General features: G+C 47.8%; 1 protein-coding gene across 1 annotated transcript in view; it reads right to left on the bottom strand.

The window, feature by feature from the left end:
* The window catches only part of LOC120667781 (probable pre-mRNA-splicing factor ATP-dependent RNA helicase DEAH4), a 71825-nt gene that overhangs the window by 20551 nt on the left and 35384 nt on the right, over nucleotides 1-15890 (bottom strand). The window contains 3 exon segments of the mRNA XM_039947783.1: nucleotides 515-587; nucleotides 589-603; nucleotides 605-668. Of these exon segments, the coding sequence (XP_039803717.1) occupies nucleotides 515-587; nucleotides 589-603; nucleotides 605-668 (152 nt within the window).

Below are 15890 nucleotides of genomic sequence, written 5' to 3'. Positions count from 1 at the left end.
TTGGCTTTCTTGTTGTCCAGTCTTGAACACCGCTGTGCCGGTAGTTCAGACTGCGGGGGGTGTTGGTGTATATTGATATTGAGCCCATGTGTTTAGACGCCCATGTATAGGAATTATATATACCCACCTTTCTTGGGTTGGAGGAATATCATCCATTATTCCTTCCTACAAAATAGTCTCTCAGAAATTTGTGCAAACCCTAGCTTTCAAGCACTGTAAAATAAGACTACATGATCCATATATTTGAACAGATAAACTTATCCCTACGATCTTATAGATAAATTTCTGTACAGCATTCATTCCCTTTTGTCCTCCAGAGAAATCAGATGAAAGTTGTGGGAAATCATGAAACTGCATGAGGACAACCATCACTAGGGTATTTTGTGGAAAAGTCAGGTGATATCTTTTGTTCCTTCTGTCTTAGGTGATCGAAGAAGATTGAATTTTCTTTTACTATCTAGCATGGCCAAGTCTTTTTTATTACACATATTAAAATCATGTTCTTTTCAGTCACCTGCAAATCATGATCAGAGCACCATTTTGGATCATATCCTGTTCGGCCCCAACTTTCGAATATCTGAAGCAATTATATGGTCACCCCAGCGACAAACATCCCAATTCATTCGCTTCAATCAAAGTCCTTGAAAGAGAAGGCTCCAGCGGGAGTTCTGTACAAAATTAAACCCTTAGATAACCAAATTAAATGATTATGAAGGAAGTGGACCCGAATAAACTTATCCCACATGAGTCCACGAAGAAAGCTTATATGGCCATAATTCCAAATCATAGAAAACCACTGTCATGACAGCATCCTCAAGATAGCGAAGGTTTATTCCGTCGACGTATCTCTCAAAGAGTGGCGTACATTTATCTTAAGTTTTGTAATAGCTATGACATGTGGGCCCATGTGGGCAGTGGAGTGAGTGTGGCCAGCGTTATAGGCTGTGCCATGTGGTGATGGGAGACTGTTCTGAATCTGAAAGCGAAGACTCTGTTCTTGGGAGCCAAGGTTCATCACCCTTCCCAAACCCTATCAGAATTTGCTTGCTCTTGTGGATTTCTCACGCTGCTATCTAGATCAGTAGCTACGGGTATCTCAAGTGGTATCAAATTCAGTTATCCTCGGCCCGCTGCTGCCCAATTCATCACCGGCGACCTGCCCCAACCTGATTCGTCTCCTCGGTGAGTTCGCCTGCTTCGCTGGTACTCACTCTGAGTTCGGGCGGCGGTGGCCACCGCCAATTGCCGGTTAGCCGCTCCAGCGCCGTCACCCACATACATTTTTTGCTGCGCCGTCACAGCAATTCCAATCTACTTGCTAGTAGCGCTGAAAGTTCCTAAGTGGTTCAAGGCTATTGAAAAAATAAGGAGCTTTGTATGGAAGGGGAGAAAAGAGGTCCATGGTGGCTACTGTTTCACGCGTGTGTGTATCTCTCCCCAAGAAGGCTTGGGAAAAGGTCATGCAACCACTTGAGCTAGGTGGTCTCGGTATCCATAAGGTCATGGGATGGGCACTACAAATGAGGTGGCTTTGGATAGAAAAAATAAAACCAGATCGCCCTTGGGCCGGCTTGGAAATCCCAATCCACTAGAATACTTCTGCTATGTTTGCTATTTCAGTCGTCACCATTGTTGGCAATGGTGAGACCACCTTATTCTGGTCTGACCACTGGTTGCAAGGACAGAACTTAGAAATTTGGCACCCAAAGTTCTCAAATGTTCCCCCAAAAGTGAGAAGAACAAGGACTGTGGCTGAAGCCCTTCATGAGCTAACTTGGGTATCTGACATGAGCTTGCTGAGTACTTGCAGCTCTGGGATTTAATTTCAAGCATTGCACTTAATACTATGGAGGATGCTCATCACTGGAAGCTTGATGCTTCAGGTTCTTTCTCCACTAAATCGGCCTACTGTACCTTCTTCTTTGGGTCCACTACTTTTGAACCTTGAAAGCGTTTGTGGAAGTCTTGGGCCCCGGGAAAATGCAAAACTTTTGTTGGTTTAGCAATCCGGAACCGTTGTTGGACAGCTGACCGGTTGCACAAAAAGAGGAAATGAAATGGTACAACAAATCCTCACAACCTGTGTTTCGCCAGATAATTCTGGTTTGCTGTCTTACTGCCACTGAATCTGTTTGCTTTGGTCCCCAACCAATGGACTGTCTCTTTGGCGGATTGGTGGTTGAAAGCTTGGAGGAAAGTACCAAAACAGCATAAAAAGGGGTTCAATTCACTGGTTATGTCAGTGTAGGAAAGTAGGATGCGTATAATGCGTGGGATGTATTGCTTGAGCCCCTTGAGCTGATTATATAGGAGTACATGGTTTGGAGGGCAAGTAGCCTCTCCTAGAGATAAGGAAGGTTATCCTGGGATTACAATAAATCCTAAACTAACCATATCCGGAGTTGCCTAATATACTCTAACAATCGTGGGCTTGGATCCTTAGGAAACACCGCAATGCTTTGTGTCTTTGATGGATCAGCTCCTTCTTGCAAGATGCCCTACAAGCTTTTAGGGATGAACTTCATCTATGGCAAGCTGCAGGTGCTAAGGGGCTTAGGGCCCTCGGCGTAGGCCGGGTGGATTAACTGTACCATTAGGGTGTTGTGGTCAGGTCCTATCTTCTATCTTTTTTCTGTAATAGTCTCTTTTTTGTGTTTTTTCTACCATCACCCACTTTGCCCCAAGGTGTGTGATTGGTTATTGTAATTGGCCAATTCTCTCTAATACAAAGATACGCAGCTCTCCTACGTGTTCAAGAAAAAAAGATAAGCTCCCAAGAAGGTTGTGCTTGGTTTGGAATCTACTGATCCGGACTTGGAGAACAGATATCCACTAGAGAGCACTTGATCCTTATGCGGTGATGGAGAGAATAATGGCTTGTATTCCTCCAAACCCTAGAAGGGTGGGATATATAGATCCTATACATGGGCCTCTAGATGGCCTCTATACATGGGCTCACATATACACCAACACCCCCCACAGTCTGAACTACCGGCGCAGCGGTGTTCAAGACTGGACAACAAGAAAGCCAACACCCCCCGCAGTCTGAACAACTGGCGCAGCGGTGTTCAAGACTGGACAAGAAGAGAGTACAAAGAGTGTACAAAGGGCAAATACCACCCCGCAGCCACAACTAGCCACCTGCTACGTTGAGGCTGGAGCGAAACTCTGAGAAGGTCGAGGAGGGTAGTCCCTTGGTGAAGATGTCAGCAAACTGGGAGGTAGTCGGGACATGGAGTACCCGAACATCGCCGATGGCGACTCTGTCACGCACGAAGTGCAGATCGATCTCCACATGCTTTGTCCGCTGGTGCTGGACGGGGTTGGTGGAGAGATACACGGCGCTGACGTTGTCGCAGTAGATGAGCGTGCTCTTGGCGAGCGGGCTGTGGAGCTCCGCCAAGAGCTGTCGGAGCCAGGACGCCTCCGCCACACCGTTAGCGACAGCCTGGTACTCCGCCTCAGCACTGAAGCGGAAGACGACCGGCTGCCGATTGGACGACTAGGAGACCAGGTTGCCGCCCAGGAAGACGGCGTAGCCAGAAGTGGAGCGACGAGTGTCCGGGTAGCCAGCCCAGTCAGCGTCGGTGTAGACAACCAGCTCAGCAGAGGACGAGCGGTGAAGCACCAGGCCGAGGTCCACAGTGCCACGGACGTAGCGGAGGAGACGCTTCAGCGCAGCAAGGTGTGACTCCCAGGGATCATGCATGTGGAGACAAACCTGCTGAACCGCGTAGGTGAGGTCCGGCCTGGTGAAGGTGAGGTACTGCAAAGCGCCCGCCAGACTCCGGTAGGCAGCAGGATCAGCCACCGGAACACCCAGATCAGCAGACAGCTTCGCCTGAGTGTCGATAGGAGTGGAGCAGGGCTTGCAATCAGTCATCCCAGCCCACTCCAGAATATCAAGTGCGTACTGCCGCTGGTGAAGGAGAAGACCAGACGGGCGAGGCTCAACAGTGACGCCCAAGAAGTGGTGGAGCTTACCAAGATCCTTCGTAGCAAACTCCTGCTGCAGAGAGGAGATGACACTCTGAAGCAACCGCTGACTGGAGGCTGTGAGCTCAATGTCATCGACATAGAGCAGCAGATAGGCAATCTCATCCCCACGGCGGTAGATGAAAAGAGATGTGTCAGACTTGGCCTCGGTGAACCCCAATGTCAGCAAGAACGTGGCGAACTGAGAGTACCAAACCCGAGGAGCCTGCTTCAGACCATATAGAGACTTGTTGAGCCGGCAGACCATATCCGGACGACTCGAGTCCACAAATCCTGCTGGCTGAGAGCAGTAGACGAAGAAGAAGTTGAAGATGGAGCAGCGGAAGCAGGAAGCCGAAGAGTGTGAAGGGGCCCCGGGCTGTCACATCGGTGGAGCGGACGCCGGGAAGCCGAATCCTTCACAGTAAGACCAGAAGAGTCAAATTCGATAGAACAGCAGTTGTCAGCAGTAAACTGGTGAATGGAAAGAAGGTTGTAAACCATTTGAGGAGCAACAAGAACATTAGGAAGACGAGGAGCAGAACCCACGGTGGTGACAGGAAGGCAAGACCCATCACCAACCATGATAGAAGAAGGACAAGAGGGGTGTGGGGGTCGGACAGAAGAAAAGATACTGGCATCAGGAATGGTGTGGAACGACACACCCGAGTCGGCGATCCACTCGGTGCAGACCGGCGGTGTCAGTCCCATGGTGCTGAAGGACTGTGCCAGAGCGGCCTAGTCCCACCCCCCAGGCCAGGTCGACTGCTGGCTGGGCTGAGCGGGCGGGGTCCAGTACAGCGCGGAGAGGGGAGCAGCACCAGTGAACATGGCCGCCGGCTGGAGCTGAATATGAGGCCCCCTCCCGGACCCTGGAACGGCCACATCGAGATGTGCCCTGACCATGGATTGCTGAAGGATGGCCAGGGCGTACCTCCAGGGGTAGGGGCTGAAGCGGGAGTCGGAGCCGGCGAAGTCGGCGCGCCCCGACGGCCCCCATCGGTACCGGTACCCCCAGAAGCAGGGCCACCAGTGCAACCACCACCACCACGTCCCCCCCACCGATGACGTCCACGCCCTCCCCCTCCTACCTCCGGTCTGCCTAACAGAAGCAGCACCAAGGAGAGAGGTGGCAGGGACGGCGGAGGAAGCCGGTGGAGCAGCGACGAGCGCGGAGGAGGTGGACGAGGGCAATCCGGGCGCGAGACCCCTAGTGATCTCGAGGGCGAGGTCGTCCCGGACCTGCAGGACGGAGGGGAAGGGCCTCTGACGGGCGATCCAGCTCTTCAGGTGGTCGTAGGTGCTGCTTAGGCCCCGCAGGACATTGAGCACCAAGACCCGATCGGACACTGGATCCCCGAGGTCGTGAAGAGCATCGTCCATGCCCTTCATCCGCCGGCAGTACTCACCAGCGGAGAGGTCCCCCTGCATGAAGATGAAGGTGGCGTCGAGCTGGAGGGCGTGGTACTCGGTGTTGCCGAGGAACTGCCCCTCGAGCGCCACCCAGGCCTGCTGTGCGGTGCCGCTGTGTGTCTTGATGAGGTCCTGAAGATCTAGGGAGATGGTCCCGAAGATCCAGGACATGGCGACGCTGTCGAGGCGCAGCCACACCACGTCTTGCGCCTCGATCGGCGTGTCGAGGAGGACGTGGTCGTCGAGGGTGTAGCGGCAGAGGGCGAGCAGGACCTGGTCCCGCCAGCGTCCGTAGGAGGAGGACATGGGGTCAAGGAGGACGGTGACCAGGGCCCTGATGTTTTGGAAGCCGGCGGCCTGGAGGTGGAGCTGGGCGACCATGGGGTCGGTCGGGTCGTACCGGGCTCTAGAACCTGCAGGCGGGGCCTGGTGGGAGGAAGAGGCGCCAGGCTCGGGGATGACGGGCCGGCCGGAGGAGACGCGGAGGAAGTGCTCCGCCTCGGCGACCCGGAGAGCGAGGGTGTCGGCCGTGGTGCGCTTGCGCTTCCAGGCCAGGGCAGCCACGCGGAACCGCTCCTGGGCCGCCGAAGCCTCCGACTTGGCGGCGAGGAGGGCCGCGGCGAGAGCGGCATCAGCCTGCTACCCGCGGAGGGCGGCGGCGGCGAACAGCGCATCCGCGGGAGGCATCCCGAGCCCGGTCCACGCGGGATCGGGTGCGGCGTCGGGGGCGGGCTGCTTGCCCGCAGCGACAGCGGCGCGGTGTGCTGCAGCGGCTGTGACACCCTAGGTGTCTGCATAGTAGAATTGTATTTATTTTATGCATCATGTGCTTAATTTTCTTGAAAAAGGATCTTATTGTAAAAATAAATGGGTAGTTGTGTAAATATGATTTATTGCAAGGTCCTTTCTATAGTTTAATTTTAATAGGGAGAGCTAATTTTGCTTTTGTGGAGGGTTTATTTGTAAAATTCTGTGTAATCATTACATGGCAGAAAATTTTGCTTTTTAGTTTGAAATTAAACTGAATTTGCAATGGAAAAGACAAAAGTCCATTAAATTTAAAATCCTTCCTATGTTTTCAAAATAACTCTCTAACCTTTGGTTAAATCAATTTTTGCACAACATCAAAGTTGTAGATCTTGAAAATTGGAACAACTTTCATGTTGGGCACTTTTTCATTTGACCCCTAGTTTAGAAGTTATTTTAGTTTTACAGTGGGATCCCTGAACTTTTTTGGAATTTGCAAAAAGACCCAGTAGTCTTTTTCCACCTCTCTTCCTCTCTGCTTCACCGCCGCCGGCGCTGAGCGGCGCTGCCCGCCGCTGTGGGAGGCCGCAGGCCACCTCATGCTTCACCCACCGCCCCACGCGGAACCCCAGCGATCTCCTGGACCCACTCCCCCTCGCGCTGGACCCCTCCTCCCCTCGCCACGCCACCCCGACGAGCTCCGCGGCCGCCACCTCGCCGTCGCCGTGGACAGCTCGCTGCAGAGCCTCAGCTCCCCAACTCGCGCGCGCCTCAGTACCAGGAGCAATCCCGTTTCACTTTCCCCTCCTTGCCTTACCCGCTCCATGCCCAGAACCCCCAGAACATCTCCGTCGCCCGCTCGAACGCCGGTGAGTTCGAACCTCACCGTCGCCCCGCACCTCCGCAACCGCTCCGCCCACGCTAACCCCGCCTTTAGTACTGCCCGATTCTCACGCAGCTCCCAGACTCCTCCGCACCCCCAATCCACCGCCGCAGCACGGTCGCCATCGAGCTCTGCCGTTCTTCTTCGCCGCCGTCGCCTTGCTCGCAGTGGACCACCTCGCTCCGACCATCCCAGACCCGTCCAAGCCCACCATTAGGTGCGCCTTGACTTCCTCTTGCTCCCCAGTCTCTTTCCCCTCGCCGCCGGCGACGAGCCTCACCGGGATTTGGCCGGTCAACTCCTTCCCCTGCTCTGACTCCGGCCAGGGGCTTCCCTGCAAATACTTTTAGAATTCTAGGGGCCTGGATGCAAGTCTTCAGTTCTTTTCCTTTTGTTTTTAGGCTGAACTTTGAAAATAGCTAGAAATTCATAGAAAAATAGGAAAAATTCAAATCAAAATGTTTTGGAATCCTTGTTACAAGAACTACAAGTTTTGTTACATGCACATCTTCAGTTTTGGTCTGTATTTTAATCCAAGAAAAAGAAGTGAATAATTAGGCTTTAATTGTTCTAGGAGTTCTACTCAGTAATTTCATGTGAGCTTTGGCTAGGTTGTGTCTTGTAGTGTTACTAGTACCTGGTAAAAATTTAAAACCTTTTTGACATCATTAACTATGTCAAAGTTTCAAGATTCCTAAATCTACTAGTTTTGCTAATTTATTTGTGCTGGTAGAAATATTTAAGTTCTGAGTGTGAAAATTGTTTCATGCTTACATATCACTACAGCCTTCCTGTTACCCAAGTTTGAGAAATTTTAGAGCTGTATAACTATATCTTTAATTTAATGCTTGTTAAGTAGGCGTTAATTGTGATAACTAATTTTCTTGATTAGAAAATTCTTAGAATTTTTGTGTAACTCTACTTTGGTCGTGTGTACATGTCTGCAAAATTTAGGATCCAGAAACCTTATATAATTTTCTGTACTAATTAGTTTTACCATATGTGGTTTAATTTTGCCAAAATTATTACTTCTATTTTATGCCTAGATAAATTCTAAAAAATTTATAGGATGTTCACAAGAATATGATTCATGTTCTAAGAAATTTTGAGCTTCATAGGTACAGTATTTTGTTCTGTAGAAATTCATCTTTGTTTAAACATAATCTGTTTTGAGTATTTTTCATGTAATCATGCCTTACTGTTTTTAGCTAAGCTTTTTACTGCAAGCTGCAGATTAGATGTACTACCTTGCATAAATTTTTTAGCTGCAGAATCTGTTCTTAGCTTATGTTTTAAAATAGTCAAAGTATTTCATGCTTTTCTTTTCGCTTTTAAAAACTGCCACCCAATTCTTTTTATGAAGTAAAGTTAAGATTAGAACTACTCTATAAACGATCGCCGATATGTTAAGTTTTGTTGCTAGTTGTTCGACTACAACTTTATCGTGAAATGTATGTGTTTGAAATATCGTTTCTTACATCACATATAGATACGACTGTTTTATCGGATGGGACGTACGAGCTGAATCCGGATTCCGAAGAAGTTGATCAAGAAGCCCAAGTGAACGCCGCCATATTGACTGAAGACCCGGACCAAAGTTCAGAAGAGCCCAAGGCTATTTTAGCTAGCAACTACCGAGAAGGCAAGCCCCGGACATAACCCAGTATTTCAAATTATTACAATTTATCATTATTACTTATTTGTGCATTTACAGTTCTTAGGATTTGAATTGAAACCCTACATGCATGATCCTAAGAACCTATGTACTGAACACTAGACCTGAGTTCGAATAATTGCTAAGCTTATAGGACCGGTAAAAGTCGAGTGATTGCCTATCACTCGAGAGCTCTATAGGAATTGCTTGTTTACTTTCTGCTCTCAATATAAGGACGACGGACGGGGTCGTGTTCGATATCATGACCTTGGGTGAGACCCCGTCTGTGTTGATAAATTCTGCTAAGGTCGCGGTGTGTGGTAGCGGTGGTTAAGTTTTTGAACGTACTAGCCACATGCCGTAAATATGGTACGCGGTAAGCCTAGTAGCCGATCGGTCCGGGGAGTGGATATACCTTTCACTCTCTCTTAGAGATAGGTTTTATTTATGTTTATGTTGCGCAACACCACATGTGCAGAGAGGAAGTTGGTGCCCTGTAGTCGGGGAGAGTGACCCTATCCACAAGTCGGAATGAAAGGTCAACGGTTGTTTGGGAACGACCCGGCGGTGTTCCAAACGTGTGTGTTAGGTCTGCATGGCCAGGTCAACAAATTCGATACGAATCATCCGCTTCGCACGGTTTGGGACTGTTTGATCCCTTTGCCACACAGAGTAATAAGAGTAACATTATTTGATCAATCTTGATGTTTGACTAAAGTTCTACCATGGTTGAGTAGAGTTAGTTGCTTACATAGAATGGACAATCAACTAGAATATTGAAAGCTAAAATGTGAAATTAAGGACCTACTCTTTATTGCTTTTCAGCAAAAGAAAAACCAGAGCCTACAAAACCTAGCATAGTCTAGTTAGGTGGACTAAGTATATCTGTTGACGGTTAAGTCTTGCTGAGTATTAGAATACTCAGTCTTGCTGTTGAAACCTTTTTCAGGTATGAGTTTGGAGGACCAGATCGCTAGTCTGACTTGGCCCTGCTCTTTGCCCCCTGGCTGGTTCGTACAGTGGGATCCATCTTCGACCGGCAATGACCTTGACGAGTGATACCTTGCTTGGGCTAGCTTGGTGTCCTTTTGCGATGTGTTGTAGCCGTCGTGTTTTCTTTCTGCTGCTTTAAACTCTGAACTTAAACTTATGTCTTGTATAATGATTTACTAAGTTTGGATCTGTAATAATATTTTACACTTATTGTAATAATTGTTATACCTGTGTTGTAAAATTATGGTTGTAATATCTCTGGACTCTCCATCGTGCGGGGTATGCTTGTTCGATCCGAGAACCGGTGGTTGTATCGGGATGTTACCCGACAGACCAAGAATTGTTCCGTTTGAAGTGCGTTTGAGCCGGTGTTGCCTTTAGGGTGATGGCCAGCGCACTTGAGCCGAGATAATTCAGGTGGTTCTGCCACAGCTGGTATCAGAGCTACAAGTGTACACCAGAGGTGTGGGAACCTTAAAAATCGATTTCGGTATAAAAATTAGACCAACAAAGTGTTTATAAAACTACGTTGGTTTCGTTAAGGATTATGCATAGAGTGTAAAGCCCTAGGGAAATTATGGGATTTATCAGGTGGCTATCTATGCATGGTTTATTATATCTGACTTCCAGCACTTTACATTCTGTCAAACCTTACATTTGTGCACAATCAACTTTTTGAATTCTGTAACGACGCACCTACGCGAAGGTAAGAAGGTAAGGATCCTCAGTCAGCTGAGGGAGTCTGACCTTTCTGTCGGTGATGCTAGCCGAACGCTGCCCTCAAGCAGTGGCTTACTTGAGGTGCTACCAATATACCAACTATTAGTTGACTATATTGGGAGTAAAGTGTACTCAGTCAGCTGAGGGAGTCTGACCTTTCCGTCGGCAATGCGAACCGAATGCTGCGCTCAAGCAGTGACCTACTTGAGCTACTGCCAATATATTGACCATCGGTCGATTATATTGGGAGTAAAAGTACCGTGAATATGTTGCCTCGATGGCGTATGAGCACTGTCCATGCAGTGTTGGACGCATGGATGCCGCTTCTATAGTGAGCGGTAATGTATGGGGACGCTTTCATGAGTGCTGGCATGAAAGGTTCAATGCATATATATGTTCTGTCAAACTTTTGTAGGTACACTAACCGCGATTCGATAAGTTAAGAACGGTTAGAATTTATCGACTAGATATTATAGGGAGAGCCGTATCTATGTTATGTCACCATACTAACCGCGTAAGCCCAACAATAGTTGGCAATTGTTTATCTTGAGAGGGCGAATAGGCCGTGCATGCATGGTTTGATGATGTATGATTTGATTCCTAGAATTTGAAATTGTTGCATGAGTCTTTTTGAGGGATTTCTAGTGTGGATCTTCATGGATATGTATTAGTGTGCTTGAAAATAAGATTAGTTAAATTTGATATTAGGAGCATGTTTGTTGAAACATTTAGATTTCCTTGGATAAAAAGATGGATTTAAGTCATGCCTTCATCCTTAGCCCCATCTTGATGTTCTAATGATCTTTTTATTCCAAAGAATCTCAAATGATGAACCTGTACCAATTGTGGTTTGTTTACCTCCTGAGTTTATGAAACCGTATAATCTTTTGAATCAGACTCACATTTTTCCCGCAGCCTTCTTAAAAGCTTTATTTGAGAAGTCTTGAGATAATCATATAACTCACATTTGAATCTTTTTGAATTCAGATGGCGGACCTTCCGAGCATCTTCTGGGATGATGATGGAAATGCTCATACTGATTGCTTGTACTGGGAGGGCTTTCCTAGGATTTTGTTTGATACACATCGTATTTTCCACTACCCAGAACCACCCCGGTGTAAGGATCACCGGGGTGTCCGACCCTAGAGGGGGAGGGGGTGAATAGGGTCGCTAATCGCTTTTTGTCCTAGGGCTCAAACTACTTGCATAAGATAAACCTAACACGTCCTACACATGCTAGTTATGACTAAGGTTTATCTATGCTACTCTCTACTTACCCCTAAAAACTTGCAACCTATAGCCAATCCTAATCAAACTAACTAGGAAAGTAAAGGCATGCAAGATAGAGTAAATGCGGAAGTGTAATACGATAAGTAAAGATGTAAGTGCAAGAGGGATGCAAACTCCCGAGTAGACACGGTCATGTAACGTGGTTCGGCACAACGCCTACGTCCACGGGACACCGAGGCTCTTCCGATCACGTCTTGCACTACGCCACCAAGGCAATGTCGGCAAGCAAAGGCAAGTGCCCACAAGACACTAAGTCTCGTGCACTGCCACCGTCTCTCTCGGTCACCCGGCCGAAATCCACTACGGAGCTTCTCCACCAAGGAGGGGGCCTCTTCTTCCCCCGCACAAAGTGTCGTTGCCACTCCACACCAAGACGGAGGGTCACACGACGGATCACAAGTTGCTTGCCACAGCAAGGCTTCTCTCAAGGGAGCTCTCGCAAGAACTAATCCCTATTACAAGCACTAAGCACTCTCACAAGTGTGCTTAAGCCTATATGATGTACAATGAAGTTCTAGGATGGTTGGAGATGATCTTTTACTCTTGTATGCTTGTATGGTCTCCAGCACTCTCAAATGAGCCGTGGGATGGCATATATATAGCCCACACACCCCAAACTAGTCGTTGGAAAAAGGCTGACAAAAAGTGCTATCACCGGTTAAACCGACGCTCCCATTTTTGTCATCACCGGTTTAACCGATGAGTGCATTTTCCAACTAGCCGTTATACTTCAATGGCTACCTCAATCGACCGACGTAATCAACCGGTGAATGTAATATAAACGTCGGTTTAACCGGTGAGTGTAGTTGCTGAAAAACTAACTCTCTGGACAACTGCACCGACGTTCACCAATATCTAATCGTCGGTTTAACCGGTGTAGAGAATTTCCTCTGCCTTCATCTGTCAATGCACCGACGTATGCAATTTCTTTAGCGTCAGTTAATCCGGTGTAAAACCCTAGCCCGCAGACCTTCTCTGTGATTGCACCGGTGAGTTCATTTTGCCCTACGTCGGTTTAACCGATGATAGCAAAATGCCTCAATCCTTGTCCCATGGACCGAAGAGCTTTCAGGGCGGAACCCCCGTAGGGGCGGCCCTTCGGGCCTAGCTACGCCTATCTTCTCTTTGTCATCACTTGAACCTAAAAGCCTGAGAATGGTCATCTTAACACTCATATTAGTCCAAGTGTTGTGTTGTCTATATCAATCACCAAAACATTATATTGAAATATGGCATGAGAGGCCATTTTCGCTACACCCGGTACATGGGACGACAGTTTTCTGAGGATGGAGTTCAGAAGTGCAGTGCCACCATGACCATTCCTCAGCACCCTACTTTGGAGTGGCCGCCTATTGAGATTGAGGTGGTTGGATATCGCCTTGTGGACGCTTTTGAGACAGCAGCTCTCAAAGCTATTACCACCTTCTGTGAGCACCATCCGAATGAAGTGGCCGCTTATCCTATTGGCTTGTTTCCAGCAGTCAGTGCTGGCAATGCAGAGTGGCTCTTCAGGACCACCCACTTTGGTCATTTAGTTGGAGATGTGGCTGATGAGACTATCCAGGTGGTGGTTAGGTATATGAATGCACAGTACAACTATCAGGCTCTTCAGCAGAGGCATATGGATCAGTTGATAGACTTGGCCCAGACTTTTCAGCGAGGTCTTAGCCTGAGAGACACTCATGTTCAGGGGCTTCAGGAGGCTGTTGCTGGGAGAGATAACGCCATTGCACAGTATGAGCTTCAGGTTATGGAGCATGGTGCTAAAATAGTGCAGCACAACACAGTGATTGCTTTTCTTCAGGAGCAGGTTCACGAGCTCCAACTGGAGCTGGGTGATGCTATGGACCATATTGGTATGCTCCTTGAGCAGCCAATACCCCCAGTTGTCCCAGCCGAGCATGCAGCAGAAGAATAAGACCCAGAGGAGATTGAGGGAGTTTCAGAGATAGATTCCGAGCACACGCCTGCCGAGCCTAACCCTCAGCCGGACGACTCTTCCTTCGGCAGTGCCTCCTCTGTGGGCAACCTCGATGACTTCTAGGCATATTAGGATTCTCTTAGATAGTATGTGATCTTCCTTGTTGTAGTATATGTACATAGGGAAGGAAATGTTGTAAAATAGCCCTAGGAAGGAGTACCACTTGTTGTAGCATATGTGGTTAGGAAGTGTGATGCTAGGCTTGTAATATAAAGACTATTTTGGATGTAATATAGTCATGGCTATCAGTTTGGAAATCTTGATCTTTCTGCTTGCCAACTTTTCTATCTCTTCATCTGTGCATATTTAGGCTATTTGATGAATACCGAAATGATAGAGTATGAAGTTATCTAACAGATGACCAATTTTGAGCTATGTTGGTTAAGCAAATGTGTGTTATGCATATTGGATTACATCATATTTTGTTAAATTCTGCTGATTTTGTTTTGATATCCAATGTATGATCATTGCACATACCATTGATTTTGGGAGCAAGAATAATGTATCTAATGGATGTCTTCCATAATTACAAATGGTTGGTCATACCCGTGGATCGCTTGAAGGTTTCGGCCGTGAAACTGGCAGTGGATCTCAGCAGCCACCGCCACTACCACTGAATCTGGCCGAGCTAATGGCCATGCAAACCGAATTGCTTCATCAGCTGGTGCAGGGGCAGCAGAATCCGCCACGCCAGCAGCATGGAGGACGTGATGCACAACCAGCAGGTTACTAGGAATTCTTTGGTACCCAACCTCCGCTGTTCAGCCGGACTGATGAACCCTTGGACACCGATGCTTGGCTCAATACTATTGAGTCCAAGTTTGCTTTGCTAGCAGTATCTTGTGCTAATGCGAACAAGGCTCAATTCGCCGCCCAACAACTTCGTGGCACCGCTCGCATTTGGTGGGATCACTATTGTGCTATGCAGCCTGCTGGACATGTTATATCTTGGGAGGAATTCCGGAATGATTTTCGGATACATCATATTCCCGAGGGACTGATTGAGAGAAAGTTGAATGAATTCTTGGCTTTGAATCAAGGGACACGCACTGTGCTTTAGTATGCACAAGCCTTCAATCATTTGTGCCAGTACGCGGGCCATCATGCGGATACTGACGCCAAGAAGCGCGACCGTTTTCGTCGTGGCCTCAACACCAAGCTCAAGGAACACCTGAACCTTGTTCAGCCAAATACTTATAATGAGCTGGTCAATATGGCCATTACTCAAGAAGATTGTATCGCGGTACATCGCGCCGAGAAGAAGCGAAAGGCACCAACGGGACCCCCGAGTGCTCAGCCACCAAGGTATCATCTGGTGCAGAATACTCCACCAAGAGCTCCACAGAGAAATGCCCCAACGGGCAGGTTTGTTTTTAGGCTGCCTCAGCAACCGGGAGGATTCAGACCTCCAGTTTTTTAGCAGCCGCAGCAGTTTGGCCCAAGGCTAAATGCCCCATAGTTCAATCGTGGGAATGGTGATAATCGATGCTTTAATTGTGGCAGTACTTCCCATTTCGCCAGGAATTGCCCGCACCCCAAGAAATCTTATCCAGGGTAGAACTCCAATCAGAACAACAAGGGCAAAGGCAAGAAGCAAATGGTGCAAGTCCGACAGGAGCGAGTTAATTTCACTACTCTTGTAGAGCTTCCCGAAGGAGCACCAGTCATGTCGGGTACTTTCTCTATCCACAATAAACCCGCAATCATATTATTTGATTCTGGTGCAACTCATAGCTTTATAAGATCCAAATTTGGAGCAAGGTTAGGATTGGATTTTTGTCATACCAAGAGGTCTTGCATGATAGCAACCCCTGGTGGGAAAATAGCTTCCAATTAAATCATTAGACATGTGCCAATTAAGTTGGGTAGCAATTTGATAAAGACAAATTTGATCTTGTTGAATTTAGAAGGCATGGATGTTATTTTGGGCATGGATTAGATGACTAGACATAAAGTACTGTTAGATATCTCTTCCCGAGCTATTGAGATAGATTCACCTTATCAAGGAGCCACCATACTCTATCTGCCACAACGAGAGTGTTTCAACTCTTGTGCCTATGCCACAAAAGAAATTAAAATTGAAGATATTCCTATTGTGTGTGAGTATGCAGATGTATTTCCAGATGATTTACCTGGAATGCCCCCTGATAGAGATATCAAATTCGTTATCGAGCTTCAACCTGGTACCGCCCCTATTTCTAAGAGGTCAAACCGTATGCCTCCAAATGAGTTAG

Source organism: Panicum virgatum, chromosome 3N (genome assembly GCF_016808335.1).
Source record: "Panicum virgatum strain AP13 chromosome 3N, P.virgatum_v5, whole genome shotgun sequence".
NCBI lineage: Eukaryota > Viridiplantae > Streptophyta > Magnoliopsida > Poales > Poaceae > Panicum > Panicum virgatum.
This window is presented reverse-complemented; position numbering and strand designations above follow the sequence as displayed.